The sequence below is a fragment of the Eumetopias jubatus genome, unplaced genomic scaffold, assembly GCF_037043125.1.
Source record: "Eumetopias jubatus isolate StellerSeaLion01/CBP00866 unplaced genomic scaffold, mEumJub1_p1.0 scaffold_10, whole genome shotgun sequence".
NCBI classification, from domain to species: domain Eukaryota; kingdom Metazoa; phylum Chordata; class Mammalia; order Carnivora; family Otariidae; genus Eumetopias; species Eumetopias jubatus.
In genome coordinates this window covers 119201541-119227907 of record NW_028274816.1, presented here as the reverse complement: position 1 = coordinate 119227907, position 26367 = coordinate 119201541, and the positions used below count along the sequence as shown (strand labels likewise).

The following is a 26367-nucleotide window of genomic DNA, read 5'->3' as shown; positions in this document are numbered from 1 at the left end:
GTCTAAAACAGTGCCCGGCATAAGAGGATCTTGATAAAAGAACAAATAATGTCAGGCTATACGAGGTAAAATGGTTTGGGTTCTCACAGCCGCCAGGCTCCGCCCCCCACAACCACTTCCGCCCACGGCCCAGCCCCAGACCTTCTGGGGGAGGAAGTTCTCTGCGCAGGCGTCCTGGGACCGCGGTGCTTTCTGGGTAAAAATGGATGCTCACGATCTCTTTCGCCGGCTTGGTGTGGGGGCCAAATTCGACGTGAGACGTTTCTCTGCGGACGCAGCGCGATTCCAGGTACTGTACGCAGGAAAACAGAAGCCCCAGTAACTGAGAGCGCAGGGGCCCGAGAATGATCTGGCTGCTGGGGGAGCCGGCACTGGGAGACCGCGGCCTTGTCGTGGGGCATGTTCCCTCTTTGCGTTGGGCTCGTGCTCAGACGTTACCTGGTCAAGTCCTGCCTTCGGAGTGAACTCTTAACCATTCTTTTGTAGACTTCGGTGGGCCTAGCACAGAAACCCTTCTCCCTCCCTGCTTTTTAGTTTATTCAAAGCACAGTTAGAATCTTTTCAAAAGTAGCTTTTTCTCCGAAACTGTTAGAAAGGAATTTCGAAAACAGAATGAACCCAAAATGAAGAGAACATTTTCTTTCACTCTAGTCTACCCAGGTTGGCTTGGCATGCATATACCTTTAGTGGGCATGGGTCTTTTTATTCCTGTAACTTCATGACGTGTTAAGTAACCAGTGAGAAGAGCGACTTAGAAATGGGGACTCTTATATAGCAAAGTAGTGGGTGAATGGTAAATCGGGAGAAGTTAGTTGGAGCCCAATTATCAGCCTTGACATTGAGCAACACGTGTATTTCTCGTTTCTCTGGCGGTAGGTGTAGTTGTTGAGTTTGAACTCTGGAGCCGGATTATTTGGGTACAAATACTGGATCTGTCACAACTTTCGAGACCTCAAGTTATTTGACCTCCTAATGCCTTGATTTTTTTCATCTATAATATCGCTATTTACCCCTTAGCGTTGTTGAAGGATGAAGTAATTTAATATATATAAGCATGCTTAGAAGTCTGCCTGACAGCATATAGGTGTTATGCTGATAAGCATATAAATGGTAATTACTCTTATGATTGTTACAACAGTTAAAAGGTCAGAAAAGTTATCTTGTATTCCATTTGCTCAAACACGCTTGGCAGCTCAACAGATACTTGGTGAACGGATTAAAAAAAGGTGGGGAGTTATTAGACCCACGCTTTTACTGCCAGTATTGCTTGGGTGAAAGCAATGTCAGTCTGTCAGTAGATTGCATTTTAAATTTTTGGGGTTTTAGGTAGGAAAAAGGAAACATGACTTTGATTCTTCAGAGGTGCTGCACAGACGGGACTTCTTTGGAAACAAGAAGTCTGCTCCAGGTGAGTGTGGAGCATCAAGAACTCATCAGGAGCTTAAAGATGAAGAGAAAAAAGAAGAGAGCCTAACTGAAAAGAAGAGGGAACAGAGCAAGAAAAAGAGGAAAATGATGATGTCAGGTTAGTTCTTGGTTTCTTTTTCTTCCTTTTTTTTTTTCCAGTTGCAAAAATAATACAGGCTTAAGGTTACAAATCAGTATACTGTCATTCATTAGTTAATGGCATTCAGGTTGTTTCCAGGTATTTGCCATTACAAATATTGCTACAATAAAGATACTTATGTATATATCCTTTTGTACAGGTTCTGGTTTTTTTTTTTTTTTTAAAGATTTATTTATTTGAGAGAGCGAGAATGAGAGAGAGAGAGTACATGAGAGAGGGGGAGGGTCAGAGGGAGAAGCAGGCTCCTTGCTGAGCAGGGAGCCCAATGCGGGACTCGATCCCAGGACTCCAGGATCACGACCTGAGCCGAAGGCGGTCGCTTAACCGAGCCACCCAGGCGCCCCTGTACAGGTTCTGTTATTTCTGTAATTAGCATCCCCAAAGTGGAATCACTGGCTGAAAGGGTATGCACACTTCTTTCTTTGAGTAGATAATGAAAAATGACTTCCCACATCTGTGTCAATGCTGGATAGTATTGGTCTTAAATTCTTTGTCAACCTAATGAATGAAACTAATTTTTGTATGTATTTTCTTGATAACTGGTGAGGTTGAGCATGTGTTCATATACTTTAGTGGATATTTATATCTCAGCAATTGTGAATTGTCTGTTCTTACTCTTTGCCTGTTTTTCACAGGGTTTTTTTTTTCTGTACTTCAGGGATATTGATCTTTTTCTTGGTTATATCTGTTAAGTTTCCTAGCCATTTACCTTTTTCAGTAAAGTAAATACTTACACCTGGTTTTTAAAAGTTATACAGTGGTGAAAAGCAAATTTTCTTCCTACTATTTCTAGTCCCCTATTTCTCCAGAGGCAACTGCTGTTAATCATTTTCTTATGTATTTTTATAAAGATATCTATTCACTATATTTATACCTCCCTAAAAAAAACCTGAACAATAGCATACTGTATCTGTCCTATTCTGAACCTTCTCTCCTCCTCCACTTAAAAAAAAAAAATACACACACACACACACACACACACACACACATCTTGGAGATTGTTTGGAATCAGTAGGAAGTGCCCTGCCTTTTTCATTTTAACACAAAATATATCCCATTATACATTCCATAATTGACTTAACAAGTTCGTTTATGATGGACATTTAGTTTGTTTCCTCACTTTTGCTATTACAGTGTTGCAATAAATGCCTATTCCACTTATCTTTGCGTGTATGCGGGTGTATCTGATAAATTCTTAGAAATGGAATTTCAGAGTTAACCAATAGGTTTATTTTCAGTTTAGGTATCTTGAAATTGTCCACCAGAAACGTTGTATCAGTAGGAAGTCCACTGCTTTGTTCATTGAATCATAGTATAGTATGCCATTACACACGTGTCAGGGACATTGACTTCAGTTCCACACTTTTGCTCTTACAGTTTTACACATTTTACTTCCCTGACAGCAAGGAAGTTCGATAAAGCCTTCCACCAAGAGTAGTTAAAAAAAAAAAAAAAAAAAGACCTGCCACAAACTTGGGAAAAGGATTCAACTATTGGGCAGCCAGAAACACATAGATATGTACTATAATGTAGCATATATGTGGCATAGTACAGAGTAATGTGGCATACCATGTTTTGATTGGACAACTAAATATTTTCTCCCTGAGGTGATCTATAGAATCAATGCAAAACAAACTCAATTAAAATTCCAGTAGGCTTTTAGGGTAGAAATTGACAAAGGACTTTTTTAAAAAGTTAGACATACACCTACCAAATGACCCACCTATTCCATTCCAAGAATTTACCTAAGAGAAAGGAAAATCTGTGTCCTCACAAAGACTTCTACACAGGTGTTCATAGCACTATGCTTTATTTTCAGTAGCCAAAAACTGGAAATGACCCAAATGTCCTTCAACAGGTGAAGGATAAACAATTTATATATCCATAAAGTGGAATACTACCTTTAAATAAAAAATTAACTATTGATACATGCTCCAACGTGGATGAATCTCAAAATAACTATTCTGAGTGAAAGAAGCCAGACTAAATTTAGTACATACTACATGATTCCATTTATATAAAATTCCAAAAAAAGCAAATTGATCTACAGTGACAGAAAGCAGACAGGTGGTTGCTTAGGGATGGAGCAGTGCATTACAAGGGGCCACAAGGAGATTTTGGGTGGTGTTGGAAATGAATGTAATGATGATTTAACAGATGTATACATATGTCAAAATTCCTCAAATTGTATACTTTAAATAAATGCAATTTATTGTATATCAGTGGTACCTCAGTGAAATGAAAGAACTTTATTTTTTTGTTGGAGAAGCAGACTCCCCGTTGATCAGGGAGCCTGACTCCGGGCTCCTTCCCAGGACCCTGAGATCATGACCTAAGCCAAAAAAAGAGAGAGAGAGAGAGAGAGAAAGTGTGAGTGGGGAGGGGCAGGGGGAGAGGGAGAAAGAACCCGAAGCAGACTCCGTGTTGAGCGCAGAGCCTGACTCAGGTGTCAATCCACAACCGTGATACCATGAGCTGAGCGGAAACCAAGAGTTGGATGCTCAACCAACTGAGCCACCCAGGCACCCCTCCACATGAACTTTTAAAGTCAGCTAGTCTGGTTTCCAAAACAATCCTGCCATGACTTCACTGAACTAATTTTAGTTCTAGATTAGTGAGAATTACTATCTTCATATTAGTGACTAGTCCTTAAGTACTGTGCTGTGTTCATCACTATTAAAAGTGAAATCTATTCTTTCATCATATTTATTTTCTAACTGGTTGAATATAGAAAAGCCGGCTGCCTTATTGAAATCTCTTAAGTATTTTCAATTTAATCTGTTAATCAAGTATACAGTCATCTACATATCACACAGCTGAAATAACTAATGAAGAGAATGAACTTCAGAGCTCTGATTTTACCAACAAGAGAACTTGCCTCTCCTTTGTCCAATTGTTATTCCTCCTATTACTTTCTTTTCTCTGTTGTGTTAGCTAGTACTTTACTTGTGTTTAATGTGATGCTGTGGCCTGTTTGCTACTCTCAAGAATGTTGCACTTAAAAATCTTTTGATTTTTTAATATATATTTTAGAAATTACTTCTCAAGAAGAAGGTTCTACTATACAGTGGATATCATCTATAGAAGCAAAGATTGAAGATAAAAAAATTAAAAGAGATAATAAACTAACTTCAGGAAAGTTGGAGAATCTCAGAAAAGAAAAGGTTAGAAAAATGTCTTAGCCCCAGTTGCTTTTCTGACCTAGTGAATTTTTCCTTGTCCTTGGGTTATTCTCTTGGTAAAAGTGAATATAGTTTTGTGAAGATAGAAGATTATATTAGTTTAGATTTCACTTTAATGGAAACTTAAAGTAGGTATTTGTGCTGTGGCTGAAAATTTTAAAGTTTAAAATTCTTCCCCCCCCCTTAAGATTATCTATTTATTTGAGAGAGTGAGCGAGAGAGAGAGCACAGGAGAAGGGGCAGAGAGAGAGAGCGAGAGAAGCAGACTCCCCTGCCGAGCAGGGAGTCCGATGCAGGGTTTGATCCTAGGACCCTAGGATCATGACCTGACCCAAAGGCAGACGCTTAACCAGCTGAGCCACCCAGGCACCCCTAAAGTTTAAAATTCTTGAAAGTATCTTTAAACTTGAACAGGTCAAAAGATTTGGTGTGTGTGTGTTTCTTCTCATAGTCTCATATACTATATACTGTGAATTTTTGACCTGTCCAAATTCCCATTTGGAATGAAATTTTTTAAATTTCATATCCCCTTTGATAAACATAAAATTTGCCCCCTTTCTCCTCTTTGTTAAGCTCACTGGTTTATTTATTATTTTTTCAAGATTTTATTTATTTTACAGCGAGCACAAGCAGGGGGAGCAGCAGCAAAGAGAGAGGGAGAAGCAGGCTCCTTGCCAAGCAGGGAGCCCAACTCGGGGCTCCATCCCAGGGTCCCAGGATCATGACCCAAAACTCACTGGTTTAGAAAGATTTCCTCTGACAGAGATTTGAGAGTTAGTTAGAATTCTTTTTTTTTTTTTTTTAAGATTTTATTTATTTATTTGAGAGAGAGCACGAGCAGGGTGGAGGGGGAGAGGGAGATGGAGAAGCAGACTCCCCAATTGATCAGGGAGCCTGACTCTGGGCTCCATCCCAGGACGCTGAGATCATGACCTAAGCCAAAGGCAGATGCTTAATGGACTGAGCCACACAGGTGCCCCAAGAGTTAGAATTAAGAAACCTATTTTATACCTTGGGGGGAGTAGAATACAGAACAAATGACAAAAACATCATTGTCATGTCTACTGTGCACCTGCTGTGTTGCAGATGAAGAGTATTGTTCAGCTCACTTCAGTAACCCTGAATCCAGAATTTGGCTGTCATTCTCACAGAGTGGGAAAACAAACCAAATCAACACCACTTGACTCTGCTTTTGGCCCTCAATTTTAATAAATAGAGTTTAGAGTAAATCATCAAAAAGCATTGGCATTAGTGTGCTAAGTGTCATAAAGAAAAAACTAGATGGATTCAATGTCTGCCTTCTAGAAGCTTATATAAAATTATAAGTTATGATTATTGTGGCACATTAATATAAATAACCATTACTCATGCCCTTGACACATTAATACAAGAAAATGGATAGATAGGTTTTATTGTTATGAAGGCCTTTGTCTATGAAAGGGCATGAAGTGTATCTAATATCTGTATCTTTTAGGGCTTGGAATTTAACCAAAAAGTTTCATATGTTACTAAAACTTACCCTAGAAACCGTTACTGTTGCTTTACAACATCTCACAATGTATGTGACAGTCTGTGACCCCCTTATTTCACTTTTCAGATAAACTTCTTCCGGAATAAACACAAAATTCATGTCCAAGGAACTGATCTTCCTGACCCAATTGCTACATTTCAGCAACTTGACCAGGAATATAAAATCAATTCTCGACTGCTTCAGAACATTCTAGATGCAGGCTTCCAGATGCCTACACCAATCCAAATGCAAGCCATTCCAGTTATGTTGCATGTGAGTATGTTGGTCTAGAATGCCTCTAACATTCCTTCCTCTGTGTGTTAGCTCATTCTCTTCCCTGTTTCTGAAGTCTTCCTCTCTACTTTGTCTCTCCCTGTTGAAATCCTTCCTTTGCTTTTGAGGTCCATCTCAAATGCCTGGGCCTCCATGTCACTGCAATTAGATGTGATCTTTTTCTTTTACCAACACTCTTCCCTCTACCACCAGTTCTCCAAGGTATTTAATGTCTTCTTTTTTTTTTTTTGCAACATTTATCTTAAACTTTACCCTACTATATAGTTATACTAATTGTGTATACCTTTTACATTTTACTAGAGTGTAAACCCTCTGAGGATAGGGACTATGTTCTGTTAGTCATCCATGATTTAGTTTATTATTCCTAGGAACTATTTCAGAAATAGTGAATTCTTGTACGTAGCCTGACTTCTTTTTCCCCAGTACTTTTTGTTATTGAAGTATACTTTATATACAGTAAAATGCATAGATTGTAAGTTCACAAACGGAGATGTGTTACATTTCTGTCACCCCAGAAAATTCTGTTGTGCCCTTTCCATTCAGTCCGCACCTCACCCCTGCCCAGGGAACTGCTGTTCTGATTTTTATTGCCATGTATTAGTTTTGCCTCTTTTATAGACTGTCATATAAGTGGTATCATCCATTATTTTTTAATTTGTGGTTTCTCTCACGCTGCGTATTGCTTTTGAGATTCATTCACATTGCACTTACAGTTTGTCAGTGAGTAGTATTCTGTTGTTTGAAAATACCACAATTTGTTTATCTACTGTTGATAAAGGCATGGATTAACTTAGAGTTTCGGAAATTAAATTTTTCTGAGGTTTTTTTTTTTTTGTCCCTATGAGAGCCGACTTTTTCCCCCATGTAGCCAAAGAATAGGAGTTACCTTTTCATCCGTACTAGTCCTTTTTGTTTTCTTTGGGAACTGAAGTGAGAATACATTTGAATAATGTTGTTGTCTCACATTATAGTAAATTTGCTTTTAATTTTCATCTAAGATTGTTTCTGTTACAACTTCAGCTTAAAGCTCTAAAAATCATAGTGATGTTTTGAAGACTGTCACCTAAAATTACTGTCATTCAAGTTTTTTTTTTTTTTTTAAGTTATTTATTTGACAGAGAGAGAGACAGCGAGAGAGGGAACACAAGCAGGGGGGGAGTGGGAGAGGGAGAAGCAGGTTTCCTGTGGAGCAGGGAGCCCGATGCGGGGCTCAATCCCAGGACCCTGGGATCATGACCTGAGCTGAAGGCAGACACTTAACGACTGAGCCACCCAGGTGCTCCTGTCACTCAAGTTATTGCCACTTTTCATTTCTTATCTTTAGCCATTCTGTTACTTACTAAAACTCTCCCTAGCGATTGAGCAGTACAGATATCGGGGAAAAGTTGGTTTTATAATTTTGCTTTGATAAGAGAGTTTGGTGGGAAAGAAAAATTGAAATAATGGAAATACTTGAGGTTTTGAATTATCTTTGGATTTTAGTTATCCATATTCTTTACCCAGGTCAGATGGTATTTGGTGGCAATGGTCAGAAACTCCTTTGGCGAGGCACTGGTGGCAAGGGTGGATGATGTTAGAAAAGCAAATGTGGGAAAAGTTAGACAAGCAGTGGGAATATGAATGATTACATGCATTATGATTATTTTGTTATTTCTATGGCTGGTTGTATTACTTGACCAGGCTCTGAAAAGTTTATGTACTTACCTTATACTTAATATACCTTGTTTTTAGGGTCGAGAACTTCTGGCTTCTGCTCCTACTGGATCTGGAAAGACTTTGGCTTTTAGCATTCCCATTTTGATGCAACTAAAACAACCCACAAATAAAGGCTTCAGAGCTCTGATTATATCACCAACACGAGAACTTGCCAACCAGGTATGACTTGTAGCTTCGAAAGAGGATGTATTTGGTGTTTGCTTTAGTCATTTCTTATTTGAGGGTAGTAAAATGGTCTCAAAAAGAGTAAGGCCCATGTCTTTTGGCATAGGCAAATATTCTGTACTGTATCTTATTCTGTTCTGTAACTTACTACACATGGGCAAGTTTTTTTGAATCTTTTTATAATTTTCTAAAACAATGATTTAAACAATGATCTTTCTTTGGTAGATGCTCTAAGATCTTTTAAGTTGAGGCTACTGAGGCTACTGGAATATATAGTCCTTCTCTAAAATGTATTTTTCTCACCTAGAAAAATGAAACCTCACCCAGTTTTTGAGAAAGAAAAACTATACAGTGACCTCCACTCTTCCAATGTGCTTAATAGAAAATACATGCCAAGCATGAGATAGTTTTCTAATAGCACTGTATTCCAGAAACAGTATGTAGCAGATTGCAAAATGCCGAGATTCCAGGTTAATGCACATATTTTTATGGGTTTAATTTCAGTTATTCATGGGCTGGTAATAGGTTTATTTTAGACTATACATCTTATGTAAATATCTTAGCACCTAATATTTTTGTCATTTGCCATTTTAGATTCACAGAGAGTTAGTAAAAATCTCGGAGGGAACAGGATTCAGGATACACATGATCCACAAAGCAGCAGTGGCAGCCAAGAAATTTGGACCTAAATCATCTAAGAAGTTTGGTAAGGGATTCATGCTTGAGATACAGAGCGTATAAGGGATTTGCAAATTACAAATATCCTTAACTGCCACCTAAGAGTTCTTAAAAGTGTAGTCATACACACAATTAGTTTGGTTTTTAGAGAAACTGAAAGAGATTTCCGCACTCCCACTCGGTAGTTATATAGATATATACCAGTGATTCTCATCCAGAGGCAGTTTTGCCCCCCACCTCACCTGCCACCCCAGGGACATTTGGCAATGTCTGGACACATTTTAAGTTGTCAGAACTGGGGTGCTACTAACCTATGGTAGGTAGAGGTAAGAGCATCCCACAATGCACAAGACAGTCCCCTACAACAACATGTTGTCTGGACCAAAATGGCAGAACCGCTAAGGCTGAGAAACCCTGCTTTATACTATTGATTTTTGATCTGCCATGGAAATACAATGCAGATAAGAATGGCTTATATCCCTGCCCTTGTATCAGTCAGAAAATCAGCTTTTACCTGTCTTTCATTTTGAGCTTCTGAGTAAAATTTCATTTAAAGAAAGGATTTTCCAAAAAAAAAACAAACCTAAATATTTGAAAATAACACTGTTGGATTATAGTGTTCTTGCCTCTTAGAAGTTGAGAAGGCAGATCAAACATAATAAAAGGAAGAGTAAGCATATAGTAGTTTGTGCTATGATGGATTAAAAAATACATATATTAGCTCACAAATAAGAAGGAACTTTTGTGGGGCTGGTGTAGTAAGATAGCAAGTATAACCGCCCCCTCCCCTCCCCTCTTCAGGTTCTTCACTGAAATTCAAGAGGCTTAATTCCCTTGTTTAAGAGAGATGAATCTTGCTTTTGCAATTTGTATCATTTGTTTTTTCTATAGATATTCTTGTGACTACTCCAAATCGACTAATCTATTTATTAAAGCAAGATCCTCCAGGAATAGATTTAACAAGGTACAGATAATATTTTAATCTCTTCTGTGTGTATTTTCATTTAGTTGATTCTGTTTTGTCCTTGACTGCTTGTCCTATGGCCCGTTGGAGTTTGCTATCTGCCAGCTTTCAGTCAGTGTTGGTGCTGAGAATAATGGTTTTCATTAGACTTGTAGGAAAGTAACTATCTGGTCTGGAAGAAAGTTACAGATTCTGATAAGCAGTTAGTACAGAATTCCCCTAGATGTTTTCACTTCTTTCAGCAATGGTGATGGAGTTTATTATAAGGTTTATGTGAAGCTCTGTTGTTGCTAATGGAACCTCATCTCTTTGAGGCTAAAGGAATAGAACATTGCTTAATGTTTATCTTGTTTTTACCTTTTTCCTGTTGATTTTTCTTCTGCCTTTTTCTGGTATGATGTGTGGATCTGAGAAGTAGCATAATGGTTTGACTACTTCATGTGTCCCCACAGTTTAGTGAAGTGTCTTGGATCTTCCATCCAGTTCAGTACCCACAAGATGTTTTGTTATTTCTCAGTGTTGAGTGGCTGGTAGTAGATGAATCAGACAAACTGTTTGAAGATGGCAAAACTGGGTTCAGAGACCAGCTGGCTTCCATTTTCCTGGCCTGCACATCGCATAAGGTCAGAAGAGCTATGTTCAGTGCAACTTTTGCATATGATGTTGAGCAGTGGTGCAGACTCAACCTGGACAATGTCATTACTGTATCCATTGGAGCAAGGTAATTGTTCTTCGTTATCCCACTGATTTTTTTTTTTTTAATACAAGTCCCCTCCCTTTTTTTTAGACTCAAGGAGACAGGTTGTTTGGCTTTAGATTAGTAACAGGGAAAGTTTTACTGAAAGACATGTATTCTTTAAAGTCAAGATTGAGTAAGGATTTTCTATTTTATTTTATTTATTTTTTAGAGAGAAAGGCGAGGGGGAGGGGCAAAGGAAGAGGGAGAGAGAGAGAGTCTTAAGTAGGCTCCATGCCCACTACAGAACCTGACATGGGGCTTAGTCTTAAAACCCTGAGATCATGATTTGAGCCGAAATCAGGAGTCGGACACTTAACTGACTGAGCCACCCAGGTGCCCCAAAGATTTTCTATTTCAGAATAATCCAAAGGGAGATTCTCAAATTATCGTATTAGTATTTCTGTCATTATTTTTTCAGTTGATTTTTCCCATCTATCCATAAAGTGTGACAGGAGCTTTATAGCCACCCAGAGGATTTAGTTTCTTTGATGGCTTAAGTAGGACCATAGAGCCACTTGGTTTATAATCCTTTTAAAAAATATTAGGGGAAGTATTTTATACTAAATGAATGTGCACTAGTAGAAAAATGTTTTAGGAAATTGTAATATAGACACGTGATAGAATATTATGCGACCCATGAAATGGTAAGTATGAAGACTGTGCTTGGGGGCACCTGGGTGTCTCAGTCGGTTAAGTGTCTGCCTTCAGCTCGGGTCATGATCCCAGGGTCCTGGGATTGAGCCCCATATTGGGTTTCCTGCTCAGCGGGGAGCCTGCTTCTCCCTCTACCTCTGTGTTCCTTCTCTCTCTCTCTCTCTTTTTTTTTTTTTAAAGATTTTTATTTATTTGAGAGAGAGAGAATGAGAGAGAGAGAGCACGAGAGGGAAGAGGGTCAGAGGGAGAAGCAGACTCCCTGCTGAGCAGGGAGCCCGATGTGGGACTCGATCCCGGGACTCCAGGATCATGACCTGAGCCGAAGGCAGTCGCTTAACTGACTGAGCCACCCAGGCGCCCTCTCTCTCTCTCTCTTAAGTAAATAATTTTTTTTTTTTAAGTGCTTGGAATACCATATTAAGTAAAATAGAAGCCAAATGGAACAATAAAAAATACTTTAAACTTAAAAACTTCTGTTTATAAAAAGAAAGAACAAATACACCATAAATACAAAGGCAGAAAACAGAAGGGAGGGGTGCCTGGGTGGCTCAGCGGGAAGCCTGCTTCTCCCTCTCCCACTCCCCCTGCTTGGGTTCCCTCTCCCGCTTTGTCTCTGTCTGTCAAATAAATAAATAAAATCTTAAAAAAAAAAAAAAGGAAAAAATATTTATGATGCAGTGTAATGTACTACAGCAACATTTTTTTTTTCTTTAAGATTTTATTTGTTTGAGGGAGAGCGCAGAGAGATGGGGAGAAGGATCAGAGGGAAAGGGAGAAGCAGACGCCCTGCTGAGCAGGGAGCCTGACATGGGGCTCGATCCCAAGACCCTGGGATCATGACCAGAGCCGAAGGCAGACGCTTAACCAACTGAGCCACCCAGGCATCCCTCTACTACAGTATCTTATTAGTGTTTATAAAGCCTGTTAAGGCTCACCCCCACTGTCTATAAAAAAAACTCTTATTAATCGTTGAGAGAAAAAGCTCAGACCTGTAATAACCTTAAAAATGTTATCATTGTTTTATCCAGTAATTTTATTTTTAGAAATTTTTGTATGTAAATAATTAGATACATGAAAATTTGTGATTAGACTACAATAAAATGTCACAATTTATTCTAAAATGGTAGAATTGTAGACAGTTTGTTTTACTGTTTACATTTTTCCCATTTTTCAAATTTTTTTTAGATAACTTTTAAAGATTTTATTTATTTATTTGACAGAGAGAGACACAGCGAGAGAGGGAACACAAGCAGGGGGAGTGGGAGAGGGAGAAGCAGGCTTCCCGCGGAGCAGGGAGCCCGATGCGGGGCTCGATCCCAGGACCCCAGGATCATGACCTGAGCCAAAGGCAGATGCTTAATGACTGAGCCGCCCAGGCGCCCCTAGATAACATTTTTATAATTAGAATAAAACATTTAAAAATAACTTTGGGGGGCACCTGGATGGCTCAGTCAGTTGGGCATCTGGTTCTTGGTTTCAGCTTGGGTTGTGGTCTCAGGGTCGTGGGGTCAAGCCCCGAGTCAGGCTCCATGCGGAGTCTGCTTGTCTCTTTCCCTTTGCTCCTCCACTGCACATGCACGCACGTTCTCTCTCTCAAATAAACAAATAAAATCTTTTCAAAAACAAATGAAAAATAAAAATAACTTTGGGGCATCTGCCTGGCTCAGTTGGAAGAGCATGCGACTCTTGATCTCAGGGTGATGAGTTCAAGCCCCATGTTGGGTGTAGAGATTACTTGAATAAATTAAACTTTAAAATAAATAAATAACTTTGTCTTTATATTAAAGTATAAATAATTAAATGCTTATATTGACAATGGAAAACTTGATTCTGTTGGGGTTATATGTAAATTTTTTCATTTATTTAGAATTCGGGGGGAAAAGCAAAAATTGGCTCTTGCAATCTACAAGGTATGTTTTCTTTTCAGGAATTCTGCAGTAGAGACTGTAGAACAAGAGCTTCTCTTTGTTGGGTCTGAGACTGGGAAACTTCTGGCCATGAGAGAACTTGTTAAAAAGGTATATTTGGGCTATCTTCTTGAATTTTGATGAAGTTCATCAAATCTTTTTTTTTTTTTAAGATTTTATTTATTTATTTGCCAGAGAGAGACACAGCGAGAGAGGGAACACAAGCAGGGGGAGGGGAAGGGGGAGAAGCAGGCTTCCCGCTGAGCAGGGAGCCCAATTCGGGGCTCGATCCCAGGACCCTGGGATCATGACCTGAACCAGAGGCAGATGCTTAATGACTGAGCCACCCATGCACCCAAGTTCATCAAATCTGATATGACTGGTGGGAGGCTGAGCACTATTCCTATATCATATTTAGTAACCTAGTGGTAAATTCTTAAGCACATTGAGTCAGCTGTTGTCCTAAGCAGGGAGGCTCACCACTTAGATTTAGATTAAGTTTTCTGTTCCCAGCTCAGGGTGGGCTAGGAAGAGACCTACCTGATGCCCTAAAAGCCTCCTTTTTCCACATCTACATCTGTTTTGGCTCATTTCATCTCCCCCCATCCCTCTGCTGGTTTCTTCTAGAACTCTAGGAGCATTGTAGAATGAGTAGGACACTGAGTGTGGTTTTCTGTTTTTATCCTTTCAGTAAATACTGAGTAGAAGCCATAATTTAAAAGTTAACTGTGAGGGCTTAGGGCAGGGGGAAATAAAACAAATAGAAATCTTAAGCCCTGCCCCTAGAATTTAGTCTTTTTTTTAGGGGATAAAAGAAATAGACTTGTGTAAGATAGTTTGCAATAAAGTGTCATAAAAGGCTATAGAGTGTTTTTCTTAAGCACCCATGTAGTCATAATGGGGCCAAGAGGGAGAGTTGAATTGGTTGGGGAAAGCCTTTTGGGGGAAATGCTACTAATTTGGTCCTCGGAAGGATCTGTGAGATAAGACCGCAAGGGAAGTTGATGGTTGGAGGAGCAGTGGAGGGGAACAGAGTGGGTTTAGAGACTTATGAAGAGATTACCTATCTAAGGCAAAGAGTTTATGGTGAGAATTAAAGATCAGGTTGGACAGGAAGGTTGGGGTCACTTTAAGAGAAACCACTGGACATTTGAAGAAATGTAAGGAAAATTACTTAAACAGCGGTATATAAAATGTAATGGCAAGAGACTGAAAGTAAAGAAACCAATCAGTAGGTTGTTAAATTATAGGCTGGTTAGAGATGAGGAGGAAATAAATGAGAGAAATGAGGGTGACAGCCTCAGCGGTGGAACGTTAAGAATAGTTGCGGGGGTGAAAGGGAAAGGTGTTTGCAAGTACCTAGTGACTACAGAAGTGGTTAAGAGCTTGAACTTTGGAGCCAGACTACCTGAATTGGAATTTTAGCTTTAGGCAAATTAACTTCACAGCTTCCTCATCTGTAAAATAGAAATGATAATATCTCATAGAATTGTTTTACTATTAATAACTTGATACAAACATAGTACTTAGAATAGTGTTCGGCACACCATGCCATGTACATTCGTTTCATTACTATTCTTAAAGGTATCATTTGGCACTAGGAATTTTAAGGTTTTCACATGGGTACTCACATGGAAATTATATATCAGGGATTTCTAGCCATGTATGAGCTTAGGAGGTCTGTGAACCCTCTGAAGTTGTTAGATTTTGTGTGAACGTATGGTTGCCTATTAGAAAGCTTCACAGCTTTATTAGATTTCAAAAGGGGAGATTATGAACCAAAATAAAAAGGTAAAGCCCTAATAGGGCAGTTGAAAATAGAGAAAGCTGGTTTGAGAGAGAGGTGGGGTTTGATGATAGAAGTGTAAAAATCATCTGGTTAGAGTGGGTAGTTGATAACTGAGAGTATATTTAACATAAGATAATGACTATATTGAGAGAACTGAGAACCAGAGACTGAGCTTTGGAGGAATACCCACAATTAGGATAAACAGTGAATTAATAAAAGTTACTGCATTTTAGCAGAATTTAAAAATCTCTGAGCGCAGAAGCCAAGAGATGATTGTTCTAGGGAGTGGGTATCTCTCATTATAGGAAGGTAAAGGGGATTAATTAGACATAATTGTTGGAATTGGCAAGATGGAAATTAGAGTTTAAGTTGAGTAGAGAATGGATGGTGAAGAAGATGGAGGCAGATACTGATCTGAGAAATTTGGCAATAAAAAGTACACTAAATTGAATTGGGTTCTTTTATGAACTAAAATCATATGAACTACTGCTATTGTATTCTTGATTATGGGTTATATGTGCTGATTTTTGCCTTCTCTCTTTTAGGGTTTCAATCCACCTGTTCTTGTTTTTGTTCAGTCCATTGAAAGGGCTAAAGAACTTTTTCATGAGCTCATATATGAAGGTATTAATGTAGATGTTATTCATGCAGACAGAACACAGCAACAGGTAAAGTCAAGTGTATACTTTCAAAATGATAAAGAACTACTAAACTTTAAGATATTGGCATGAAATTTATAAAGTACTTGTTTTCTGTTCCTAGTAGTACTAAAACATTTAACATGTGTTTTATTAACCAGAGAGATAACACAGTCCACAGCTTCCGAGCTGGAAAAATCTGGGTTCTTATTTGTACAGCCTTGCTGGCCCGAGGGATTGATTTTAAAGGTGTGAACTTGGTGATCAACTATGACTTTCCAACCAGTTCAGTGGAATACATCCACAGGATAGGTGAGTTGTCTCTCCTGCTGCTACCCCTCTGCCCCCACAACCTCTGCCACCCCCGGCCACTACTCGTCTGTCTTGCGCCTACTCCTTCCCTTCAAACATGCTCATTTTGTAGTGCTCATTTTAGTGAAAAGCCAATGACTTGTATGTGAATCTTGAAGTTCCCTTTCCCCAGAAAAGCGGGTTTTTTATGGTCTGGTCTTTTTTGTTTTTTGTTTTTTTTTAGGTCGAACTGGAAGAGCAGGGCATAAAGGAAAAGCTGTTACTTTTTTCACTGAAGATGATAAACCATTATTAAGAAGGTAAATTAGGAAAAATAACTTAGTATTAAGATGGCAAGACTGCTTCATTATTCTTGTATGCACACACAATCAACAGATAATTAAAAAATGGCCAGGTCCCAAATACGGTCATGGCATTAGTCAACCAGGTTTTAGCCATGACAAAAGGAAAAATGATCAGAGGGCTTTGTTTTTGCATTTTCATTATTAGAATTTGGAAGTATTCATAATGGAATGTTCATTATTAAATTTCAGACTCACAGGATTCTCCCAGTAGCCATTGGCTGATACTACTCACAAAGTAATAGTGAAGTTTTTGGATTGGTGAATAAAGTTAACCCCTGAGTCTCTTCAGCCCAGTCGAAATTATCTCTTACCATGATGCACACTTCCCTTTACTCTTATGGGCAGATGGAGTTTTATATTTAGTCCTGGGAAAAACCGTTTCAGTAACACACTCCCAATATTATTCAATTGTAGCTCTTTGAAGCCTGGGTAACACATGTACTTTTAGAATCTTGGGTCTTAATTTAGCCCAGTATCATAGATCTTAAAATAAAAGCTGAGTTTCTTACATTTTGGCTGCCTACAGTAATTTTAGACTGATGATAGCACTTTGCATTTCTAACCAATGAAATTGAGTTATGGCCAAAGGCAGTTTGTACTTTGATGTGTTTATCACTTTTGGCAAAGATTTTGATTTCTGCCTTCTGAACCTTGGCTTTGTCAGCCTTGGATATATTTTGAGCAGACTTTACACGTTCATGTGTAGGGGAGTCTATTCCAAAAGCCTAGATTCACCTACATCTCTTCAGTAACTCCAAGCATGTGAATTTGATGACCTCCATGTCAATATAACCATGCCTCTCAGTTTTCCATCCAGGCAAGGGGGATAATAATAGTATGTCGTTAGTAAAGGGTTGTTGTGTGGATTTGGATTGAAGAAGTCACATGTGAAAAGCCCAAGACAGTGCCAAGTGCATAGTAAGCACTATCATCTAATAAATTCTAGTCAGTGTCCTCATCCAAGATTGGGTTAGTAGCTTTTCAGGGTTTGGTAAATGTTGGGGAGGAACGGCTGCTAGATAAAATTACTCATTGGCACATGGATTTCAGTCCAGCAGACAGTTTTCTCAGCAATCCTGCGTGCTTACATCTGGTGATCATTTATAGCAGAACACTGTCCTGGATTACTTTCTTGTGGGTGTAGTTTTCATTCCTCTCAAATTGTGCAGAGGGTTTAAGTACGTAAACATCAATTTGACTAGATACAAATATATGTTTATGGGTTCCTTTTTCAGTGTTGCTAATGTTATACAGCAGGCCGGATGTCCTGTGCCAGAATACATAAAAGGTTTCCAAAAACTACTAAGGTACAATCTTGAATTTGCCTAGATGATCTCTCTCTCTCTCTCTCCCTCTATCCCTCCATATGCATTCTTGCTTTCACACTCTTACAACTACAGTTCTAGCAATACTACTAGTTTTAGAAATTCTAAGATAAAAATTTTCCTTTTTAAATATCTGTGAGTATGTTCTTTCCTTGACAGTTTTTTTATTCTTAAATTTTAATCAGATTTTTGAAAAATTATTCAATGTAAGTGAAATATGCTTAGAATTTATTTTAGTTCATAAAACTGATAAAAAGCAGTTAATTGCCCCAAATCAAACTTTAATGCTTGTTGGCACAGGACGTAAGTGTGACTTAGGACATATTTTATTCATAATCAGTGCCTTTTTAAAAAATTGATCAAATTTATCATCCCTTTGGGTTATCTCTCTAAATGCTATTGGGTAATTTAGCATTTTAAAGTGGATATCGTGTCACCACAAACCATAAGTAGATTAAAAAGTGAATTTTTGTGATCAAGAATCAAAACTAGTTTTAGCTTAAGCTGTTTTCAATTAAGTTCTACTGAATTTCATTCTTTTCTCTTTTTACAACTTTCAGCAAACAAAAGAAAAAGATGATTAAGAAGCCATTGGAAAGGGAGAGCATTAGTACAACTCCAAAATATTTCTTAGAAAAAGCTAAGAATAAACAGTAAGTATATGATGACTGTTCAACTCTGTCATATGGTTATAGTAGGCATTATTTCTCCTTAGGATAAATTTTTCGAGGTAGAATTGATAGGTTCAGTCAGTTATAGAATGTAATAAAAGTAATATATTTTAGGTTGCCTGTGATTTGGGAACTTGGATGATTCAATCTCGGAATTTTTCTCTATCTGTATATTAATGATCTGGTTTTTTCCATCTTTGAAAGAATGATTTCAGTTCACTTTGAATTAGAATTGCATTGCCCACCACCTCCACACAGCCTACTTCAGGACATAGTGCTGAGGCATTGAGGGCTGTTGACTCACATTGATGGAATCTTCCTTGAAGGCTCCCTATTCTAGGCAGGATTTCAGTATAATCTTAGGCTTACGCTGAAGCACATTGTAACACCTCTAAAAAGTATGACTTGAATAAATTTGTAGTAGTTTAGCTGAGTTTTAGGAGGATGTTAAAGCATTGTTGTTTTTTTGTTTTGTTTTGTTTAGTATATACACAGGACTACCTTTTGATAGGGGTAATCGAGACTGTGCTAAACCTCTACTACTCTTTACACTATTTAAGGAAAATGACACTTCAAATTCTACCAGTACCAGTTTATATCTAATATATATAAAATGTAGGCATTTACCAAGTACCTTTTCTCCTGCCAGGTGCTTGGGTATGTGAATGAATCTAAAATGAGACCCCTTTCCTAGTATACATTAAAAAACATTAGAGAATAATTTTTAAATAAAATAGAAGTTTGGAGACGACAAATACTCTGAATTGGTGTAGTTACAAAAAGCTTCAAGGAGCTAGAACTATCTTTAAGGACAGGTAAAATTTAGGCATATGGAAGGGACAAGGTGAACAAAGGCAGGAAGACTGGCATGGCTTTCCATCTAAGTGGAACAAGTCTTACTTGATATTTTGTATTGACTGTGAGAAGTATAATGTTAAGTTCAAGGATTATAGAGTGTACACAGTGTCCCAAAGTTTTAGAGCAGTTTTAAGTTTTACTAACTTGGGAAGAATAAATGCAACAAACTTACAAAAGTATCATTTGAAAGCTTAAAACATTTTAATTGTATCTATACGTACTCATTTTTGTTAGTTCTTAGTATTAACACTTTTTATTTGACTTTTTTGTGGTGACAGTTTCTGGCTGACACTTAAACCAGTGGATTGGTAGAGATGGTCACCCTGCTTGGCCACCTTGGTTACCTGATCTATTAGTCTTTTTCTTGTAGCTGTATCAGAACTGTTGTGTATGCATCAGAACATTATTCTGTGGGTGATCTTAAAGCTACAATTAGAAATGTAATCTCTTCAGGCACTGAGCAGCAGCTGATGAAATTTGTAATAAAAAGTCAGAAATCACCTACAGTATTAAGATGGTGGCTATGTTGAATTTTAATAAGAAACATAATATTTTAAAGAATTATACTTTGGATGTTGATTTTTATACGTTTGTAGCATTTACACTTGAGGTGTGAAAACTTAGCTGCACTGAGACTTCGAGGACACTTGATATAAATCTTGTCACCTAAGCCCTCCATTTAAGATGCTGTGGTCATCTCCATTGTTTCACTTTTTTTTTTTTTTAATATTTTATTTATTTGACAGAGACATAGTGAGAGAGGGAGCAGAAGCAGGGGAAGTAGGAGAGGCAGAAGCAGGCTTCCCCCCAAGCAGGGAGCCCGATGGAGGGCTCGATCCCAGAACCCTGGGACCATGACCTGAGCTGAAGGCACTTAACGACTGAGCCACCCAGGCGCTCCGTCCATTGTTTCACATTTAAAAGCCATCCTCCTTAATAGAGCCTGTAAACAACACCTGATCCAACTCTAGCTTATCTTTTTACTCTAGATGTTCCTTTAATGATCGTACCCACACCTTGCTGAGAACTCTGAAGTCTGTATCTCCAGGACCAGCTTTCCATATACACCTGAATCCTCTTGCCTAGTGGACTTCACATCAGGCACTACAAACTCAGCCTGGTAGAGTGGAGGGAAAAATTGGATTTGGAGTCCGAAGGATCGGCTCTCATACCACCTTTTCCTGTGACTTTGGACAAATCACTTCCCCCTGTATATGATAGAAATAAGTATGTAAATCATGCCAACTCTGCTACTCAAAGTTGGTTGAGGATTAAATAAGTTAATACACATCCAGGAACTTTACATTACTAAACTGTAGAATGCAAACACTGGGTATTTTCTCCCAACATTTTTCCTTTTCCTCTGTTAACCTAATTGATGGCATTTACCAGACTCTAAAATCAGACTGTCAGGGTTCATATCTAACATTTAGTATCAGTGTGTGATGATCAGCAAGTTATTCAACCATTCTGCCTCATTTTCCTCATCTGTAAAATGAGGGTAATATTAGAATCTTCTTCGTAAGTTAGGAAAATTATCTGAGCTGATTCATACAAAGCACTAAAATAGTATCTAGCACTTAATCAATGTGAACTCTTAACTATTAGTAATGTCAGAGTCAGACTCCATTTTTTATACCATGTTGTGGTGTAGTTTACGATGATGTTTCTGTCTCGCTTAGGTGAGTGTGGTTTCCTAAAGGGCAGAAACCATGTCTAATGCATCCTTGTGTGCCTAGTGCCTCGTATACTTGATTATACAGGTTTCAAGAATTGTTTGTTAAACTGGCAGAGTTTTAGAAAGTACATATATCTAGAATTTTGGATTCAACTTTTCTTTAATTTTCTTGTCACAGGAAAAAGGTCACCGGTCAGAACAGCAAGAAGAAAGTAGCTCTTGAAGACAAAAGTTAAAAACGGACTTTTAAAAAGACGGTATCAGAAATGGAATTTTATGATCCCAGCATGAGTGTTGTTTTCATGAAATACTTCAAATCCTGTAATCACCTGTAACATTTGAAATCAACTACAAGAATGTGAGACTGATGAAAAATGATGCTTAAACTATCAATGCATCATGTCAAATTTCAATTTGTAGGTGACTTTTAAATGATTACACAATGGAAATAACATTCATTCACATTTCTGTGGTGTGAATCCAGAGAGAGATACTTCTTATAGAAGAACAAAAGCTTATGCTAAAATTAACAACACCCAAATGTGAACTCTTAAGGATTTTTTCCGTCAGTGTGAAGGAAGGTGTGATGTATGCTGTGGAGAGGCATCTGGAACCAAATTTCAAAATGAAGCCTTGAGATTAAATGCCCCTTTTCACCACCACCCTCACTTTTTTTTTTTTTTGAATTGACAAGAAGCAGCACAGGCTGTCTACCAAGAAGAGACCTATTGCCCTCTTTATTTTACTATTTCTTAATTTGTTGATGGCCTTTTGTGGTAATGAGCCACAACAAAGAGCCTCTTCTGTGACTGGTTACTCAAGTTCCCTAGGATTTTAAATTCGTTGGTCTATTAAATATCCTTATACCTCATCGGTAAAAGAGCTCATACCTTACCTTTCATAATGTTGCAGCTACAAGATTATGGTCAGCCTCTCTCTTTCTTCCATTTTCCATCATTTAATCATGCTCCCCGTCTCTTTCCATTCAAGATGACTTTGCTCAAAAACTGATAAACACTTTATCCTGATAAGGAAGAATGTTCCTGTTACTTGATACGCCTGCGGCTGCATTCTCTTACAGCTTGTCTTTCCTGAGGCTTTATGGCCCTGCATCCATTTAGTAAACAGGTCTCTGCCAAAGGTAAAGAGTCAAGCTTACACAGTGACGGAGACTATTCACTATTAGCAGATTTTTCTTAGTTGCTAGTTTTTGTACAGTTGGAATAAAAAATTGACTTCGTACATGTAAGGTACTTAGAATGGCACCTGACATGAAGGTAGTTACTACCAATACTACTACAGTACTGTAATGTAAACTTATCTTAGCAGCATTTGAATTAAACATACTAATTTCCTTTATTCTCAGCCTTTCATTCTAATGTCAGGACAGACAGACTCCAACTTGAATATTTTAAATGAGACAAATTGTTCATCTTCAGAATTTATGTAAATAGAGACCGTTTGCTACAAGGTACAAAAAATACATACAAGCATGTGATTTTTTTTGTTGTTCTTGAAAACAGATTCTTGACTCTATATCCTGGAGGTAGTTGTGATGGTGCCACCTATTGCCAGCTGTATGACTTTGACTAGGTTCTTTAATTTCTCAGAGCTTCGGTTTTTTTATGTATGAGATTGGGGGTAATACCAACTATGAGTATTGGAAGTGTCTAGCTCTGTGCCTGACACGTTATAAATTAATGCCAAATATTCCTTAAAGAAACATGATATATTTGGTTAGGAATACAAGGCTTAATAACACAGTCTGTGCCCTTAGAGTGCAGTGGTGGGTATAGAGTAAAAGAACAAATAGTGTGGCAGGCAAATGCTGTGTTAGACATAAGGCCAAGATGCTGAAGCATCAGAGGATGGCATCCAACGTCATGGAAGGCTGACCTCCTGTGCTGAGTCTAGCAAATGTAGGAATCCACAGGCAAAGGAGAACAAAGTATCCTGGCAGAAACAAGAGATCACATCTTCTATGATCCTGATATACTTTCTTCATTTGACTTTATTTCCTCTTTTTAGTATTTCCTCCTGTGTAACTACCCATCCTTAAATAACCGTGGCTATATACACCAGTATTAACTTGGCGTGTCAATGGATTAATACCGAATTTAGCACTTTTATTATCTGTTGGGACTACATGCTACACAAATTTCAGTTTCACCTTAAAGAAGAGAAATGAAATTAGTAGACCATTGTGAAAAGAGAATACATGATAGTTAAATAGCTGTGCTAGTGAAATGAGTAAGGACTTTTATGTGAAACACCTGGGTTTGAATCCTGGTCCTGCTGAGTTGCAACCCTATGACCTGGGCAAATTACAACTTCTTTTGACCTTAGTTTTCTCATCTGCAAAATGCCAATACTAACTCTTAGGGACACTGAAGACTTTGAAAAAATTCAGTAAGGTTCCTGACTAGTGATTTGTGCCCAATAAAAGATAACTATTATTACAAATGGTTTCCCTGTAGAAGCCTTGGGGCAAGAGTGAAAGATAAAGCTAATTATAATTAATCCACTACTTGCTAATAAGCAAACTGCTTGAAGGCTTGAAAAGGTTTACATTGGACTTTTGTATTTTACTTAACAGTAGTTCGAGTAGGGGGAAGAAATATGCCCAGATTTTATATATTTTATATAATATATCCAGATAAGTTCAGAGTAGTGATGAACTGCTTTGCAAACACCGTTTTGCCCCTGCTTGCAAGTATAGGAAAAGCAGGGATTATTGGGTGGCATGGTGGCGGAACCAAACGCATGGAACGGTGCGCGTTGAAGGTTTTATATACAGGCTAGGTGTATTTGCGCTAGGGTGCTTCACTGAATTTTAAATACCTTCATCTTCTGGGGTGGGTGCCAAAAGGAAGCTGCCGAATTCTCGGGAAAAAGAGAGGTGATCACTGATCAGCGCTGTAAAGCTATCAAAGGAGCGTCCAGGATCCACCTATTCTTTAAGTGTAAAAAGAATAAAATAGCCGTGCACCCATCATTCCAGCTTAAGGATTCGATCTCCTCTTTTCACTAACCAACCTGACGGTTTTTCAAACGGAGGGACAACGCTTTGCCGCTCGGCCGCCAGCCGGACCTTCCGTAGGGCCTTGCCAGAGAATGAATCAGCTGCCCTGAACCGCCCAGGCAACCCCAGAACCAGAATCGCACTCGGAGGACCCCCAGCGGCGGTCGTGCCACGTGACGAGGGCGCGCCGCAATCCCCCCCTCCCCGGGGCGCGGAGGGTCACGTGGGCGCACGGCTCCGCCCCGTCGCCCGGTCCGCGGCGTGGAGGGGCTGGCGTTTGCCCCGGAAGTGGCTGTCTTCAGCTGACAGCTGCTTGTAAGGTGGCGGCGGCGGGCCCGGAGCAAGATGGCGCTGCGGCCGGGAGCGGGAGCTGGCGGCGGTGGGGCCGCGGGAGCCGGCGCTGGGGCTCCCGGGGGAGGCAGGTGGGTGTGAAGAGCCGGGCCGGGCCCCAGGGCTGGCCCCGCCGGGGCGAGGGCTGTGTGGCGGTTATGGCGGTTTTCGCCCGCTTCGACCCCTTTTCCTTTGGCACTGGGTTACGGGAGAAGGGGGTCCTCCGGGGACCTAGGCCGAGGGGGCGGGGAGAACCCGGCGCCCGACTCCTGTCTCCCAGGCTCGGGGGCACTGGTGCTGGGGCCGAGCAGCGAGCGAGAGCGTCCCAGTGCGGGGAGGGGAGGAGGAAGAGGAGCAGGAGGTGAGGGTCCGCTCGGCTGGGCTGGCACCCGGCCGGGGCTGGGGAAGGCAGGAACCCCGACGTCTCGCTTCTCGCCCGGGCTGGCTCCGAGCGACCAGACTTCCCTTTCCCAGGGCTTTCCGGGCTTGACCGGGGTTAGGGTAGTGAAGGCTCTGAAAAATCTGGTCACAAAACTGAACAGCTGATCCCAAGATTTGTGTGTGTGTACTGTCTGTCTGCCCCCGTTTAGAATGCCCTGTCCTTTTTATCACCTTAGGAACGCACGAGAAACAGCAGGAAAAGGTAAAGACCTTTGCATTAATAGAGCTTTTGTAGACGTACCTCTTAAGACTTGTCTCCTTATTAAAATCAAATCACTATTAAACAGCAGTTACACAGTTATTAGAACAAAGCTTCCAGGCTTTTACTTAGTCCTTAAATAAATCTGTCTTCTGTCATATAATAATTGCCTGTGGTTCTCATATCCAGAATGATAAAGGAGAAGAACGTCTGCGACTTGACAAGTTCATCGTTTAAGGAAATCCTTTATTCGGGGAAGTTTTCACCCCACTTCTGTAATGACCTCGTCTGAGTTTGTTTTGTTAACCAACACATAGTGCATATACATTTGAAGATAAAATTAGCTTTTTATCTTCAGCAGCCTAAATTATTTTCGGAAAGCAAAGTGTTAGTATTTTGATAGGCAGTGTTTTAATTTTGGAGTCAGGAACGCTAAGCAGTGTGAAGTCTTTAAAGTTATTACTTCCTGCAGGTGCTTATATATATGCTAGGAAAAAAGGGCAGTGGCTGTTGAATGAACCACCTGTGTGCAGCCCCCATTTTCCATTTCCTCAACACCTCTTTTACTTTAGGTTTAAAACTGTTTTCTTCTGTTTTCCAATCTACGCTGTTTCATTAGAGTCTTTCATGAATACTTGGTATGTCAGTTTCTGGCTGCAGAAGACAAATATGTAATCTATTTTCTGTATGTGATGACAGTTCCTAAAATGTTCTTGAGTGGCATTAATTTGACCAAGTATATGATTAATCATGGCACTAAGTTCTGAAAAAATATAAATTTGGTATTTTAGGCCTATGGGTTTTCTTTTGGTTGTTTGGTTTCTGTTTTTTGTGTGTGGGGAGGACCACGTGCAGAAAGTTGAGTGGATCATTCCCCTTAGTTTATAGTGTTTCAATGTCACTAGTCCACGAACACTCATTTTTAAAAATAAGTATGGCCTGAATTGTGATAGAGGTTAGATTGATTTTAAAATTTCTTTCATCTATAAAAAGTGGTTGGAGTAACATCGAATTCTAAAACTCTAGAGGAGAGGGACGCCTGGGTGGCTCAGTCGGTTAGTAGCTGCCTTCGGCTCAGGTCATGATCCCAGTGTCTTGGGATCCAGTCCCGCATTAGGCTCTCCTCTCTGCAGGAGCCTGCTTCTCCCTCTGCCTCCCGCTCCCTCTGCCTCCCGCTCCCCCTGCTTGTGTGCTTGCCCTGACAAATAAAATCTTTAAAAAATAAAAATAAAACTCTAGAGGATACATGGGAGAGAAAAGTGGCTTAAATGTTCCTTACCTTGCAAAATGTATGGTAAGTTTCCATATATTGGAAACTTTCTGAGGCCGAAAAGCTGTATGCTCAATAAGAAAAGAATATTACAGTTTTTAGAGAGCAGTGGTG

The 26367-nt window shown here is 39.3% G+C and overlaps 2 protein-coding genes across 14 annotated transcripts in view; both read left to right on the top strand.

Moving 5' to 3' along the window:
• Positions 1–190: 190 nt before the first annotated feature.
• On the top strand, positions 191–21871 carry DDX52 (DExD-box helicase 52). Of its 2 annotated transcripts, none has more exons than XM_028109401.2 (15): positions 191–289; positions 1327–1525; positions 4601–4731; positions 6347–6532; positions 8285–8428; positions 9029–9140; positions 10004–10076; positions 10594–10797; positions 13397–13487; positions 15711–15833; positions 15965–16115; positions 16339–16414; positions 17695–17766; positions 18345–18437; positions 21170–21871. In XM_028109401.2, the coding sequence occupies exons 1-15, from the start codon at positions 203–205 to the stop codon at positions 21225–21227; spliced, it is 1800 nt and encodes a 599-aa protein (XP_027965202.1). In that variant the 5' UTR covers positions 191–202; the 3' UTR covers positions 21228–21871. The 2 variants fall into 2 exon arrangements, with proteins under 2 accessions (XP_027965202.1, XP_027965199.1); XM_028109398.1 differs by lacking the exon at positions 21170–21871 and adding an exon at positions 20303–20541.
• A 2432-nt stretch (positions 21872–24303) lies between these two features.
• The window catches only part of SYNRG (synergin gamma), a 79453-nt gene continuing 77389 nt past the window's right edge, over positions 24304–26367 (top strand). For 7 of the 12 annotated variants that reach the window (XM_028109144.2, XM_028109141.2, XM_028109148.2 and 4 more), the window contains exon 1: positions 24305–24435. In XM_028109144.2, the coding sequence (XP_027964945.1) occupies positions 24359–24435 (77 nt within the window). In that variant the 5' untranslated portion in view covers positions 24305–24358. Of the gene's footprint in view, positions 24436–26367 lie in introns of all 12 variants that reach the window. The other 5 variants (XM_028109150.2, XM_028109151.2, XM_028109149.2 and 2 more) reach the window with 2 other exon arrangements.

What these genes read in the sequence shown, in the direction of transcription:
- DDX52 (XM_028109398.1), top strand. Translation starts at nt 203, where the DNA reads ATGGATGCTCACGATCTCTTTCGCCGGCTTGGTGTGGGGGCCAAATTC. An exon ending in CCATTCCAGTTATGTTGCAT is followed by an intron (nt 6,533 to 8,284) that starts GTGAGTATGTTG and finishes CCTTGTTTTTAG; the next exon opens with GGTCGAGAACTTCTGGCTTC. An exon ending in CAGACAGAACACAGCAACAG is followed by an intron (nt 15,834 to 15,964) that starts GTAAAGTCAAGT and finishes TTTATTAACCAG; the next exon opens with AGAGATAACACAGTCCACAG.